Below are 16,294 nucleotides of genomic sequence, written 5' to 3'. Positions count from 1 at the left end.
TTAAATTAAATCTTTATTGAGTTTTGCAGTTTTATTTCACCTTAAACTGCCTTATTTCACCTTAAATGGATGCATTCAAATAATTATTTTCCATTTGAGGTCTGGTCTGATATGGTCCATAACAGGTCTTGTGGTTGGAAATTTGGCCCTTAGGCTTCAGATCTTTCCCACTTGTGTAATCAATGTATTTTTCAGGGACTTTCACAAACTCTAGCCTGAGCTCTGTCTTTACAAAATTAACTGGGGGGGGGGGGGGGGGAGCAGTTCTGGGAAATAATTTCAACATTTGAAATCAATGATTTACAACCTTATCAGATGGGGGTACATGGGCCTTCCTACTCCACTTGTTCTCCCCTTTCAGGATAGAGCCCATTACACAATGCACATGTACTTCCAGTCAGGCTCTGTCCAGAAAAGGGAGAGCAAGCGGTGTATGCGACTACTGGGGCAAAATGGGAGGTGTCCCATGTTGCCATACTAGCAATAGGGGGAAGCTGGGCAGCAACGTTTCCTCCAATGGAATGGGGGGAAAGGCAAGTCTCTCAATGCGGGGTGTGGAGTGATGGCTTCTGAATGCCCCCTGACAGAAGTCCATGGATTCATTATGATGTGTGATGAATCCACAGGCCTTTGTGATGAAGTCCTAAGTGACCCGGTGACAAACAACAGGACTTTTCAAAGCAAGCGAGAAAGTTGAACGTTTGTGTTTAAACTAGAATATAATTATATTTTTCTTTTAAACATATGGGAGAAAACCACTGATAATACCAATTTGAAAATTTGTGCTGAAACAGTTCTGTTCCCTAACCAATATATCATCATCATCATCATCATATTTAATTACTTATTAATCGCCCTCCATCTGAGAATGCTCTAGGCGATTTACAGCTAAATTGTAAAAGTTAAAATACATACATACAAATCAAATCAAATCATTTATTTCGGTCATTGACCAGCACAGGAAATAGAGTCACATTTCCATACAAACCTGGCATGTTTGGTACATTAAAAATATAAATATAACTACTAAAAGCACAATATGGGTGAGGGAGCAGAAGGGGAAACAGGGTAAAAACATACAATGCCCAGATCCATCACCAAATCGTAGATTCAGAGAAGAAGATTACTGGACACACAGTTGACTTTTGGAACTAGTCATTCCCTGGCGGATTTTGTATGCTTTGCGACATTGTAGGTTGTAGCTGAATTAGTATCTGCAAGTAGCATGGAGGTATAAAATTGTCCTGAATGGCCTGGGTGCTTGTATATCAGAGGTAAGATAAGCCTGGCACGGGTATCCCTGTAGAACGGGCACTGAAGGAGCACATGTTCTATTGTTTCTACATGACCCGAGTCACAGGGGCAGAGTCTCTCTGGGAAAGGGAACTTCCGGTAGCGGCCTTCGAGTACACCTGATGGGAGAGCGTGGCATCGAGCCAGGGTGAAAGCCCTTTGATGAATAGGAACCTCTAAGTATGTTAAATATGCCATAGGAGAGGCAAGGTATCTGCTGTCTTCACTGATAAGGAAGGTTGGAGCGGAGACCAGATCTAGTTGGCACTCTGTGTCTGTGATACGTTGTTTAATAAGTGCTTTGGCTTGATTGTAATCCATAGCTAATAGTAGACCTGGAGAAAATCCCAACGAGGAGATTTTGGATGCTACCGCCTGCTTCCATGTGGATTGGAAGTCATCCTCCATGGTTAGTGGAGCAAGGCCAAGGGGCCATACATACATACAGAATTTAAAAATGCTCTAGTAAAAAGCCAGGTCTTAAGTCAGTGGTTCTCATCCTGGGGTCCCCAGATGTTTTTGGCCTTCAACTCCCAGAAATCCTAACAGGTGGTAAACTGGTTGGAATTTCTGGGAGTTGTAGGCCAAAAACATCTGGGGACCCCAGGTTGAGAACCACTGTCTTAAGTGCTAGAGTAAAAGGCCCTAAGTCATGCATGGCTCTCATATACGGCGGGCTCACTAAAGCTTCCTCTTCATCTTGGAAAGAAGTGACAAGTGGAGTGCCACAGGGTTCCGTCCTGGGCCCGGTCCTGTTCAACGTCTTTATTAATGACTTAGATGAAGGGCTAGAAGGCAGGATCATCAAGTTTGCAGACGACACCAAATTGGGAGGGATAGCCAATAGTCTAGAGGACAGGAGCAGAATTCAAAACGATCTTGACAGATTAGAGAGATGGGCCAAAACTAACAAAATGAAGTTCAACAGTGACAAATGCAAGATACTCCACTTTGGCAGGAAAAATAAAATGCAAAGATACAGAATGGGGGACGCCTGGCTCGAGAGCAGTACGTGTGAAAAAGATCTTGGAGTCCTCGTGGACAACAAGTTAAACATGAGCCAACAATGTGATGTGGCGGCAAAAAAAGCCAATGGGATTTTGGCCTGCATCAATAGGAGCATAGTGTCTAGATCTAAGGAAGTAATGCTACCCCTCTATTCTGCTTTGGTTAGACCACACCTGGAATATTGTGTCCAATTCTGGGCGCCACAATTCAAGAGAGATATTGACAAGCTGGAATGTGTCCAGAGGAGGGCGACTAAAATGATCAAGGGTCTGGAGAACAAGCCCTATGAGGAGCGGCTTAAGGAACTGGGCATGTTTAGCCTGAAGAAGAGAAGGCTGAGAGGAGATATGATAGCCATGTATAAATATGTGAGAGGAAGCCACAGGGAGGAGGGAGCAAGCTTGTTTTCTGCTTCCGTGGAGACTAGGACGCGGAACAATGGCTTCAAACTACAAGAGAGGAGATTCCATCTGAACATTAGGAAGAACTTCCTGACTGTGAGAGCCGTTCAGCAGTGGAACTCTCTGCCCCGGAGTGTGGTGGAGGCTCCTTCTTTGGAAGCTTTTAAGCAGAGGCTGGATGGCCATCTGTCAGGGGTGATTTGAATGCAATATTCCTGCTTCTTGGCAGGGGGTTGGACTGGATGGCCCATGAGGTCTCTTCCAACTCTTTGATTCTATGATTCTAAGGATTTCCATAAGGCAGGGGCAGAAATAGAAAAAGCCCTGCATCTGGTACTTTCCAATTATATGCTATAATTACAGTACAAAACCAACTTAGCTACTGGTGGAAACCACATCATATGAAGTTACATGCCCCTGGGAACTGCTTATCCCCATGTGCCATCTTACAGCTCCTTATTTTTTTTTGTAACTCATCCACACCCTGTAACATTGAAACATCAAGGAGAAAAAAGCAGAAAATACACAAACTTACTGGAGGGCCACGGGGACCAATAATGGACATGCCAGCTTCTCCAGGGGCTCCCTGTAGAAAGAAAGGAACATAATAAATTTGGGGAAGGGGTTAAAAGTTGGGAAAAACTGAAAAGAAAGTGTTCTAAATATAAACAACAGAGCCAAAGTGAATATTTAAAATGACAGAATAAAGTGAACCAAAATAGAGGGCTGGAAGAAAAAGTGTGGCCAAGGAAACAATGAGGTCAGGAGGAAAGTTTAGAAGTAGAAGTGAAAAGAACAACATATACAAGGACCCATGAGAGATAAAGATTAAAAACATGTTTCTTGCAGTTGAAACAGCAGGTCTCTTGCCTTTTCCAACCAAGACAAGGAGCCATTTTGAATCTATTCTTGAAATCAGATCAAAGAACTATTCTGGTCTTAATGTGAATGGAAAGTATAATATTACCATGTAGCTACATATATAATTATCCTGTGCCAGATTTGTCTCACGCCCAGTTATCATGCTTGTCTTCTGGGACCTTCCTTGCAAAATCAGAGGCTTTTAGTATGGCTGGGAGTTAAGCTACTACATTTTGTTTGGCAATGTGGGAGCGCACAACTCAGCCGACAGGCATCCAACTGGGAGGCGGAGGAGGTATAAGTTGCGAGGCAAGGTCTGATTCTGACAGTTATTCTTTTTTCATTTTTGTGCACGTGCAGTGTACATAAACATATAGGGATAAAATATGAGTGGCCCTCTGTATTCACAGATTCTGTTTTCACGGATTCAACCATCCATGGCTTGAGAATTTTGACCCCAAAATTCCAAGAAAAGGATACCTTGATATATACAGGAAATTATTTTACTATGCTATTAAGTAGGGCTGGGCGGTTTCGTTTCGTTAATTCGTAATTCGTTAAAAATTTGTTATTTTTTTTATTACGAAGCGATAATGAACCATTCTGGAGCAACTTAAAAACGAAACGAATTTTTAAATTCGTTTCGTTTTTAAGTTGCTCCAGAATGGTTCGTTATCGCTTCGTAATATAAAAAAAAATAACGAATTTTTAACGAATTACGAATTAACGAAACTAAACCGCCCAGCCATACTTAATAGCATTTTTAAATTCGTTTCGTAAATGCTTTGGATTCGTTATGTATTTGTTTCGTTATCGGTTTGAAGTCGTTTCGTTATTATTTCCGCATGTCTGGGGCATGTTTTATAGTTCTTTTTTGTTTAATTAGTGAAAAAAAATTATAATATCACACCAACAGTCAACAACAGAGGGAGAGGGAAGCTTCAGAAGTTCCCCCTGTCCCATTTGGAGGTTTTTTACCGTATTGCACGGTCGCGTCCGCCATTAACGAATCGATTCGTTATTGTTTCGAAATTGTTTTGTTAATGTTTCATATTTTTTTTTACATTTATGAAATTTCGTAAATATCGAACTTTTTAAAAGAAAAATTTCGGAATTCTTTTAAATATCGAAACGCAAAAAAACCCAAAAAACGAATCGATTTTAGAAACAAATTTTTCCATGGTTGCCCAGGCCTACTATTAAGTGTAATACAACTTACGCATCCATGGATGTGCAAACTTTTGCAGGTCTCCTGATTCAAGTGGCCTTGTTCCTCAGAGGTTTTCTAGTTGTTCCAAGTACGGTTAGTGGATTGCTAACAGGTTCCAGGATTCAGCAGCTTTGCTGTGGGTTTTATGATCTTGGTTATGGACATTTCTTGTTGCTGATTTTTATTGTGACTTTTTAACCTTTGCCTTTTCTCTCTATTTTGTATTCATCTTTCATCAATAAAAAAGGATTGCTTTTCTGAAGTCAAATGTGGTGGATGGTTGTCTGAGGGTCCAGTTTCCTGCTCTGGTTTGCAACACTATGTCCAATGTCATTCTTTGTCTAATAGTTTGTCTAATAGTTACAAACTGTAATGTGATGTATTCTCTCACACTGGAAATTGCAATAAAAAGAATGTATGCTTTAAAGCAGGGGTCCTCAAACTTTTTAAACAGAGGGCCAAGTCACAGTCCCTCAAACTGCTGGAGGGCCAGATTATAATTTGAAAAAAAATGAATGAATTCCTATGCGCACTGCACATATCTCATTTGTAGTCCAAAAAAGCACTTAAAACAATACAATAATTAAAACGAAGAACAATTTTAACAAATATAAACTTATTAGTATTTCAATGGGAAGTGTGGGCCTGCATTTGGCTCATGAGATAGGATTGTTGTTGTTGTTGTGTGCTTTCAAGTCATTTCAGACTTAGGTTGACCCTGAGTGAGGGCCAGGTAAATGACCTTGGAGGGCCGCATCCGGCCCCTGGGCCTTAGTTTGAGGACCCCTGCTTTAAAGTCATTGAAAAGTCATTCATGACACCTGTGGAGGACCTGTGCTGGCTCCATTGAAGCCAGTACAACATGGGAAGCCTCCTGTGTTGTGGGTGAAACTTCCTGCAATGCTTTCACCCTGATATGAGGCGGGGCTTCCGCCAGAAGTCACACGATATTGTGTGATGGCTGGCGTGGGACTCTGTCCAGAAGACAGGGTGAAAGTGTCATAGAATGCTTATTTAGGTGAGTGTGATGAGGCCATAAGTTTAAGTAGAGATTAGATTGCAGCTCTTTCCACACCATCTTGGTACAAGTTTCTAGGTAGCAAGTTTCCTGCTGCCTGACACTTGATGCTGTAGGGTAGTATAAGAAGTGGCCAGTATTAGAAAAGATATATTTCCTTAAAAGAGGAGTCAATTTAAAAGAGTTCAAATAATATGTGTCTAGGTGACTGCAAGACCTTAAGCTTCTCCAGAAATGTAACAACGGCCAATTGGCTTACTTTGCTAACTTCCGATCCAATTCCTGACTCACTTTCCTGATTTACAGTTCACCTCAAAACCCTGATATCTAGCAAAGAGCCTCTCTCCCACTCTTCCCCTCCTCTACCTTCTTAAATTTCTTTTGGAATGTTAACTGACGATAACAGTCTTTGCATCTGCTTCTGCATCTGGTGTCTACCTAGGCTACAATCCCATAAAACCGGGGTTATAAAAGCTTGCTCTTATCAAAAATTAGAAAGTGAAATTCCATAGGTTCCTTTCAAAGAACAGCACGGGGAACAACATGTAAACATCTGTATTGGTTCAAGGATGATCCCATGAGAGCCACTCTTATCAATGGAGAATGCACAGTATTTCATTTATTCTTCCTTTTTAATGGTAACAAAAATGATGAAAAAATTGAAAAAGCTACAAGTTTAAACAATATTTTCTCTCCCTATCTCATAAAGTCGCGTGAATGAGCAGGGATGATTTCTCAATAAAAATCCAAGGTGCTGGCTGAATATTAGATATGAATTTCCAGAGATGGACAAATTGGCTGTGTTTCATTTTGGGGGAAACTTTGGCAGACTTGATTTTTTCCATCTAAATCAACTTCTGCAGACTGTTCTGGAATCAGTTCTGGATTCTGGAAATGTCATTTTCATTGGGAAATTTATTACAATCTCATGGACTCTGATTCCAGAGCTTCGGAAATACAGGACGGCAGTGAACGTGTACTGACCTTCAGTGTCACCACCATGTGACAATGTGGTTTATAAAGCAAAGGGGGCTCTTTAGGCCCATTTAACCAGGCTTAATGCTTTATTGAAACGTGGTAACCACAAACCTAGTAAATCTACATCTGTTCTAACAGCAGTTTTGCTACAGATAGAACTGCAAACATTTCTACCCAACTGCTCGTTTTCGTAATGACTGGAAACAACTGTTGTGTTGCAACCCAGAGCAGGAAACTGGACCCTCAGACAACCATCCACCACACTTGACTTCAGGAAAACAATCCTTTTTTATTGATGAAAGATGAATACAAAATAGAGGAAAAATGCAAAGATAAAGTCACAGTAAAAACCAGCAACAAGAAATGTCCATAAACAAGATCATAAAACCCACAGCAACACTGCTGAATCCTGGAACCTGTTAGCAATCCACTAACCGTACTTGGAACAACTAGAAAACCTCAGAGGAACAAGGCCACTTGAATCAGGAGACCTGCAAAAGCTTGCACATGAATCTGGAACGATGCCTTGTCTAAAGCTGCATTCAGGCCAGGCATACCTAAGGCCGAGAAATCTATTGCGAGACATGCCTGACGTTTTTGTTTGCATTTCTCTCAATCTGGCTGACCTATGTAAACATTGTGCTTCTCCCTGGCTCTGTCAAATCTGCCCCCGCCTATCCTCATTAGGCTGACCAGGTGTCGGATTCTCTGGAGAACTAAGGCTGGGAAGAAAAGGGAGTGAAACTTCTCCGCTCAGCTCGGAATGCATGTTCTCATGGGAATTTTGACTTTCACTTTCCAAGGCTGTAGGATTTTCACTACTCAAACCATCATCATCTAAATTGGCCTCAGAATTCATATTGACATCTACATTGGCATCAGGGAATACAATCAGAGAATCAGCTTCAGGTTCAGATTCACACACAGACTGAACCCCAACATGTTGTTATACTTTAACATATTTTGAGAACTTTTGTTGTGACACAGCTGGAATCAGAGAGTGTTTCTGACAAGGATAATGGGACTCAGGTTCACAGTTAATTCAAAATGTCCCTGCCATAGACAGTGAAAAAGTGCAGTTTTCCACAGCAAGGCATGAGAGTGAAAATAGCCAGGTGCAGATTGACTCCGAGAAGGAGGACAGCTCTTCGCCTGGTTCTCAGCCTGATAATGAGCAAGCAGGGAAACAGGCTGAAGCTAATGAGCAGATTGATCTTGATGATATGGGAACTTTAGATCGTGCCGACCGGTTGGAATTCCATGTTCGAAGGAGTGAAAGAATAGCTAACAAGAGGGAGGCCAGAGGCCAAAGAAACGCCTTCATGTTTTCCAAAGGGTATTAAACAGGGTGTTTGAGACCAGATCTTTGTCAAAGCAACTTCGCGTTTACCTAAGGAGCTTGCCTAAACTAGGCTGGATTATCTTGCAGTCTTTGTGTTCATGGTTCCAGGACTTTGTCATGTTCTCTTGAGTCTTGCTTTGCTGATGCTTATTGGATTATGAGTCAAGTGCTATGTTATTCTGATCTTTTGGAACATTAACCTTTGCTTTTAAGAACTTTTTATCTTTTATTTTTAATAAACCATAAAGACTTCTGGCTGTGTGCAGTTTGGTGTTTTTCAGCAAGGTGATTCTACTCTGAAGTGCAACAACTTTCTATAACTATATATTTAACTATTTATTTGCTATTTCTGTTGACACTGCAGGTCTTCTCCTTCCTAGCATCACCTCCATTCATCATACAGGCCAACATTCATAACATGCGAATCCTTCTACATCTTTAAGTGGCTGAATAACTCAAATGGACTCACTTTTCAAGGTATTTATGATGTGATTCACCTATGTCTGCCACTGCCGACATCATAAAATCACTTTATTTTGGTTGAAATGAGAGGCTGGGTAGATGATGTGAAGTACATTTCTCAAAGCAAGGATGCTAATGTTGCTATAAAACTGGGATCACCCAAAATGCACGATTGCTTCATTGTCTTTCCTACTGCCTATTCAGTTTGCTTCTTTGTAAACAAACACATTTATTATTACAACCCCCCCCCCCCCCATAAATATGAATTCTGAGGTATATCAAAATATGTGTATGTATCTGTCCTCAAGTCACCTTATGGTGACCACATGGAATCAACTGTTGACTTATAGTGACTTCAGGAAATCATAGCATTTTCTCAGGCAAAGAAGATCCACCCAAAGGAAAAGTGTTCTTGCCATACATCAAGGGAACCTCTGACTGCATAGGGAAGCTGATGAGGAAACACAACATACAAACTATCTACAGACCCACCAAGAAAATCCAACAAATGCTATGTTCAGCAAAGGACAAGAGAGATTCTCTCACTTCAGCAGGAGTCTACCGTATACCATGCAGCTGTGGACAAGTCTACATAGGGACCACCAAATGCAGCATTGCCCAAACACGAATCAAGGAACATGAAAGGCACTGCAGACTACTTCAACCAGAGAAGTCAGCCATAGCAGAGCATCTGATGAACCAACCTGGACACAGCATTTTATTTGAGAACACAGAAATGCTGGACCACTCTCACAACCACCATGTCAGACTAACAGAGAAGCCAATGAAATACACAAGCATGTGGACAATTTCAACAGAAAGGAGGAAACCATGAAAATGAACAAAATCTTGCTACCAGTATTAAAAAACTCTAAAATTGCAACAGCACAACAACAGAGAGGAAGCAGGCAGGGGCATCTAATTACCTCTCAACATAAGTTCGCTCCAGGCACAGTCAGCCCATTGTATGCTAATCAAGGTGGTCAGTTGAAACATTCACAAGTAGTTCCTGCAGACAAGAGTCCTTTGTCTCATCCTGGTCATTCCACAGATATATAAACCCCTTTTCCTAGTTCCAACAGATCTCACTACCTCTGAGGATGCTTGCCATATATGCAGGCGAAAAGTCAGGAGAGAATGCCTCTAGACCATGGCAATACCAACCTACAACAACCCAATACTATTATTGTTGTTGTTCATTTGTTCAGTCATTTCTGACTGTTCGTGACCTCATGGACCAGCCCACGCTAGAGCTCCCTGTCAGCCGTCACCACCCCCAGCTCCTTCAAGGTCAATCCAGTCACTTCAAGGATCCCATCCACCTATCTTGCCCTTGGTCGGCCCCTCTTCCTTTTTCCTTCCATTTTCCCCAGCATCATTGTCTTCTCTAAGCTTTCCTTTCTTCTCATGATGTGGCCAAAGTACTTCATCTTGGCCTCTATTATCCTTCCTTCTAATGAGCAGTCGGGCTTTATTTCCTGAAGTATGGACTGGTTGGATCTTCTGGCGGTCCAAGGCATTCTCAGAACTTTCCTCCAGCACCACAGTTCAAAAGCATCTATCTTCCTTCGCTCAGCCTTCCCTAGATTATGGTAAATGTTTGAGTCCTTCCTCTCACCTGCTTTCCTTTTTAAATGAAAGGGGCTGAACTAAGATTTGCAATTAGGAACTATGGAGCTGGTCCTACAGACTGCATCTGGCTGGGTCCATCTAGAACAGTGGTTCTCAACCTGGGGTCCCCAGATATTTTTGGCCTTCAACTCCCAGAAATCCTAACAGTTGGTAAACTGGCTGAGATTTCTGGGAGTTGTAGGCCAAAAACATTTGAGGACCCCAGGTTGAGAACCACTGATCTAGAATGCAGCTGGTGCAGTAAAATCATATTCTGCATGTATCTTTCTTTGACATCCCAAGTACAGCTTTCAGAAATTAAATTAAAAAAGGATTCCAAAAATACAACAAAAGGTCAGCTGCAAATGTTGGGTTTTCCTGACCACCCCTAAAATAATCTCTTGTAATGGTAATGTAATGTAATGTAATGTAATGTAAGGCTGCATACTCTCACCCAACCTTTTTAACTTGTATGCAGAACACATCATGCGATGTGTGGGGCTTGAGGAATGCAAAGCTGGGGTGAAAATTGCTGGAAGAAACATTAACAACCTCAGATATGCAGATGACACCACTCTGATGGCCAAAATCGAGGAGGAGCTGAGGAGCCTTCTAATCAAGGTGAAAGAAGAAAGCGCAAAAGCTGGGTTGCAGCTAAACATCAAAAAAACCAAGATTATGGCAACAAGAATGATTGACAACTGGAAAATAGAGGGAGAAAATGTGGAGGCCGTGACAGACTTTGTATTTCTAGGCGCAAAGATTACTGTAGATGCAGACTGTGGCCAGGAAATCAGAAGACGCTCACTTCTTGGGAGGAGAGCAATGTCCAGTCTCGATAAAATAGTAAAGAGTAGAGACATCAGACTGGCAACAAAGATCCGCCTAGTCAAAGCCATGGTATTCCCTGTAGTAACCTACGGATGTGAGAGCTGGACCTTAGGGAAGGCTGAGCGAAGGAAGATAGATGCTTTTGAACTGTGGTGTTGGAGGAAAGTGCTGAGAGTGCCTTGGACTGCGAGAAGATCCAACCAGTCCATCCTCCAGGAAATAAAGCCCGGCTGCTCACTGGATGGAAGGATACTAGAGACAAAGTTGAAGTACTTTGGCCACATCATGAGGAGACAGCAAAGCCTAGAGAAGACAATTATGCTGGGGAAAGTGGAAGGCAAAAGGAAGAGGGGCCGACCAAGGGTAAGATGGATGGATGGCATCCTTGAAGTGACTGGACTGACCTTGAGGGAACTGGGGGTGGTGACGGCCAACAGGGAGCTCTGGCGTGGGCTGGTACATGAGGTCACGAAGAGTCGGAGACGACTGAACGAATGAACAACAACAACGTTAGTTTAAATTATAGTAAACAAATAAAAATCTGCAGCCTTGGAACATGTATGGCTCTTTCAACTGAGAAAGGGGGAAATGAACCCAACTATTCTTGTTTCCATATATTAATTTCTTGCAAAGTATGGACTTCTAAAATTGGTTTTCGACACACAGAAGTCTGTCTGTCTTCCTTCCATCCTTTCTCCCTCCCAAATCTCTTCCCCCGCTCCTCTGAGGTTATAAATAAAGGAGTGGAATCCCTCAGACTGATTTCAGTTCAATTACATGCCTATGCCATTTTTAGGGAAATGTTTCACAGTGAAGCATAGGGCAGCCCAGGAGTTTAATTCACAATGGCAACATTCCTAACGAATACAAGCAGCTGCTACCAACAACTCCAGCATGAAGTGTTGAGCTAGAAAATGACTGACTCACCTTCTCTCCAGGTTGCCCCTTTAGTCCCTGGACCACCATTTACATCAGTTGCAGTCACATGCAAAAGGATGAAAGGAAGAGAAAGAGAGACACAAACACAGAAGTCAGTGTTAAGGCACATTGAGTCACCAAACAACATAAATGCACATAGAAGAACGAATACCCAATGTGACATGCACAGAAAAGTGTTTTGCTTTGTGCTCACACATAAACACAGCGCATGGTGACTTTTGCATGTTTCTCAGTTCTGCTTAAACCACCTTTTCAGAATTTTAGTTCATTGTCTCAGTAAAAGAGAAACTCATATTTTCTGTAGATCAGTAGCTCAGCTTACAGACAACAGTTTTTGAAATTTATTTATTGAGATTATAGATAAGGTACTGAGTGATTGTTCGTCTGTCTACCTAGCAACATATAAATAGGCAGTCAGAAAGAAACTAATTCTGCATATAAAAAAACTGATACATTTTGACAAAGGCATTCTAGTCTAAGTTTGCTCCCTGATATACAGTGGGAAAACTTGTACCAATTGTACAAGTTCTCCCACTTAAAAAGACGAGAGAGGCCTGTAATTGACATCATAGGTAGACCTCAACTATGAGAGACAACATAAGGAGACACAACCAGAAAATCACATTGTCTGATTTTTATCGAATTTATTTGCAAATTATGATAGGAAATAAGTATTTGATCCATAACAAAAGTTCATCTCAATACTTTTTTATATATTCTTTTTTGGCAATGACAGAGGTCAAACGTTTCCTGTAAGTCCTCACAAGGTTGGCACACACTGTTTCTGGTATGTTGGCCGATTCCTCCATGCAGATCTCCTCAAGAGCAGTGATGTTTTGGGACTGTCGCTGGGCAACACGGACTTTCAACTCCCTCCAAAGGCTTTCTATAGGGTTGAGATCTGGAGACTGGCTAGGCCACTCCAGGACCCTGAAATACTTACAAAGCCACTCCTTTGTTGCCCCAACGGTGTGCTTGGGATCATTGTCATGCTGAAAGATCCAGGCATGTTTCATCTTCAGTGCCCTTGCTGATGGAAGGAGGTTTGCACCCAAAATCTCACGATACATTGTCCCATTCATTCTTTCAGGTCAGTCGGCCTGGTCCCTTTGCAGAGAAGCACCCCCAAAGCATGATGTTGCCACCCCATGCTTCACAGTAGGTATGATGTTCTTTGGATGCAACTCGGCATTCTTTCTCCTCCAAACATGATGAGTTGTGCTTCTGCCAAACAGTTCTACTTTGGTTTCAACTGACCATATGGCATTCTCCCAGTTCTCTTCTGGATCACCCAAGTGCTCTCTATCAAACTTCAGTTGGCCCCGGACATGTACTGGCTTAAGCAGAGGGACACATCTGGCACTGCAGAATCTGAGTCCCTGGTGGCGTAGTGTGTTACTGATGGTAGCCTTTGTGACTTTGGTCCCAGCTCTCTGCAGGTCATTCACAAGGCACGGCCCGACTTACCGGGCCAAAGAAGTTGCGGTGCAGGGCGTCCCCCACCGCCATTCTGGCCTATGGGGGGCTTCTTCCTCCCAGAAGCCCCCTCGGATGGTGGGAAGGTTTCCCACTGGCAGGTCACTTGGCCAAAGGCCAACTGACCACGTCTCGCAGTGGGAGAGGCCTAAGCTAGCCTCTCCCTCTTTGTGGGCAGCCTTTATTAGGCTGCCCCAGGCTCCTCAGCAGGCACTGGGCCTGCAACAGCTGATCCATCCCACCCTGCATGCGGTTTATGTTTTCATTGGCGGTTAACTTGTGTTGTTGTTTTCCTTGTCCTGGTTACCTGTTAACAGTTACTTGTTTGTTTTATGCTTCTCGTCACAACTCCTTGTTAGCATGGGGCATGGGCCCTGGATCTGGTTTGGCATCCCCCCTAGTGGAAAGGGGGGACGCCCGGTGGTCCCAGGGAGGCCTAGTTGCGTTTGCCCGGTATTGTGCTGGTGGCACCCTGGTGTGTGCGGGATCGGGCAGTATTAGGCTGCCCGATCGTGATCCAGGACCCATGCTTGGCTGCCAACCCTTGTTCCTGTTATCAATAAATGAGTTGTGGCCATTGTTCATCCCAACATCATGTGTGAGCGTACTTCTTGGGTTGGCTATGGGAGGTGTATCGCACTTGCACACACAATAGGTTTCCCCGTATGGTTCTGGGAGTTTTGCTCACTGTTCTTGTGATCATTTTGAACCCCACAGGGTGAGATCTTGCATGGATCCCCAGATCGAGGGAGATTATCAGTAGTCTTGTCTCTCTTCCATTTTCTAATTATTGCTCCCACAGTTGATTTCTTCGCACCAAGTTGCTTGCCTATTGCAGATTCAGTCTTCCCAGTCTGGTGCAGGGTGACAATTTTGTTTCTGATGTCCTTCAACAGCTCTTTGGCCTTCACCATAGTGGAGTTTGGAGTGTGAGTGCTTGAAGTTGTGGACAGGTGTCTTTTATACTGATAACAAGTTCAAATAGGTGCCATTACTTCAGGTAATGGGTGGAGGACAGAGGCGCCTGTCTGTGAGATACAACACCGCCTGAGCTCTGCGAGCACAGCATTTTTCCGAATGCAGCAGAGAGTGTTTGAGGACCAGGACATCCGTAGGGATACCAAGGTGCTTGCAACTCCTGGAACGATTCCATCAGCGCTGCCTCTGGAAAATCCTGCAAATCTCTTGGGAAGACAGGCGGACAAACGTCAGCGTGCTGGAAGAAGCAAAAACCACCAGCTTTGAAGCGATGGTCCTCCGCCATCAACTCCGCTGGACCGGCCATGTTGTCCGGATGCCTGACCACCGTCTCCCAAAGCAGTTGCTCTACTCCGAACTCAAGGACGGAAAACGGAATGTTGGGGGACAGGAAAAGAGATTTAAAGATGGGCTCAAGCGCCAACCTTAAATTCTCTGGCATAGACACTGAGAACTGGGAAGCCCTGGCCCTTGATTGCTCCAGCTGGAGGTCAGCTGTGACCAGCAGTGCTGCAGAATTTGAAGAGTCACGAATGGAGGGCGAAAGGGAGAAGCGTGCCAAGAGGAAGGCGCGTCAAGCCAACCCTGACCGAGACCGCCTTCCACCTGGAAACCAATGCCCTCACTGCGGAAGAAGATGCAGAGCAAGAATAGGGCTTCACAGCCACATACGGACCCACAAAAATATTAGAAGACAATCCTCCTCAGAAAATGAGGGATCGCCTAAGTAAGTAAGTAAGTCTGTGAGACCCAGACATCTTGCTTGTTTGTAGGTGACCAAATACTTATTTTCCACCACAATTTGCAAATAAATTCATTTAAAATCAGACAATGTGATTTTCTGGATGTGTTTTCTCATGTTGTTTCTCATAGTTGAGGTCTACCAATGATGTTAATTACAGGACTTTCTCGTCTTTTTAAGTGGGAGAACTTGTACAAATGGTATCTGACTAAATGCTTTTCTCTCACTCTACTGCTGTTGAATAACTTTAGATGTATGTGTGTGTGTGAGAGAGAGCATACAGCTATGCAGTAGTCCACTGCACTCTGAAATAGTACACTCTACGGACTGGTTTTTTTCCCTGGTGATGACCTCTTGGGAGGCAGCCAAAAGTGGGAGATACAAAGCAGTGAAGCAAGGAAGCATACTGAGTTCAAAAGCAGGCCAAGCAAATGATATTATATGAACATTAAGCTCACAGTGTTAGCTGGGCTGACCTATGTCTGCGCCCGTCAGAAGTTAGTAACGCAGAAATAGCAATAGGCCTGATAAGCATCCTACAACCCACTATTTTTAAGGAGGTCTGACTGTTTGGAAGATAATTTTTGGCACCGGGATTGTGCCAAAAATTGACTGTTTGGCACCGGGATTGTGGCGCAGCTGGCTGAGTGTCAGCTGCATTAAGATCACTCTGACCAAAAGGTCATGAGTTCGAAGCCAGCCCGGGCTGGAGTGGGTGTCCAGCCATTGTGTAGCCCGTTGTCGACCTTTGCAACCCGAAAGACAGTTGCATCTGTCAAGTAGGAAAATAAGGGACCACCTTGTGTGGGAGGCTAAATTTAACTAATTTATGAGGCCATAAAGAAAGAAGACTCCGGGGAATGTGGAATGCGGAAGAACTTCATCGGTGTCGTTGATGGACGATGAAAAGCAGCAGCTCCCCTGGCGGCCAGAAAAAAAAGTTAAATAGCCTTTGTCTGTTAAATGTTGTTTGTCAAACTGGCATTGAATGTTTGCCATATATGTGTTTACTGTAATCCGCCCTGAGTCCCCTGCGGGGTGAGAAGGGCAGAATATAAGAACTGTAAATAAATAAATAAATAAATAAATTTTGAAATCAGTTTTATTTTAGCCAAAACCATGATAATCAAAATCTAAATAAAAT

The 16,294-nt window shown here is 43.1% G+C and overlaps 1 protein-coding gene across 1 annotated transcript in view; it reads right to left on the bottom strand.

The window, feature by feature from the left end:
* COL13A1 (collagen type XIII alpha 1 chain) overlaps window positions 1-16,294 on the bottom strand; it is a 219,722-nt gene that overhangs the window by 178,147 nt on the left and 25,281 nt on the right. The window contains exons 4-5 of the mRNA XM_067465689.1: window positions 11,943-11,969; window positions 3,238-3,288 (exon numbers count right to left, since the gene is read on the bottom strand). Of these exons, the coding sequence (XP_067321790.1) occupies window positions 3,238-3,288; window positions 11,943-11,969 (78 nt within the window). The remainder of the gene's footprint in view (window positions 1-3,237; window positions 3,289-11,942; window positions 11,970-16,294) is intronic.

The sequence above is a fragment of the Anolis sagrei genome, chromosome 3 (genome assembly GCF_037176765.1).
Source record: "Anolis sagrei isolate rAnoSag1 chromosome 3, rAnoSag1.mat, whole genome shotgun sequence".
Taxonomy (NCBI): domain Eukaryota; kingdom Metazoa; phylum Chordata; class Lepidosauria; order Squamata; family Dactyloidae; genus Anolis; species Anolis sagrei.
The sequence above is the reverse complement of the archived record's forward strand: the minus strand, read 5'-3'. Positions and strand labels throughout refer to the sequence as shown.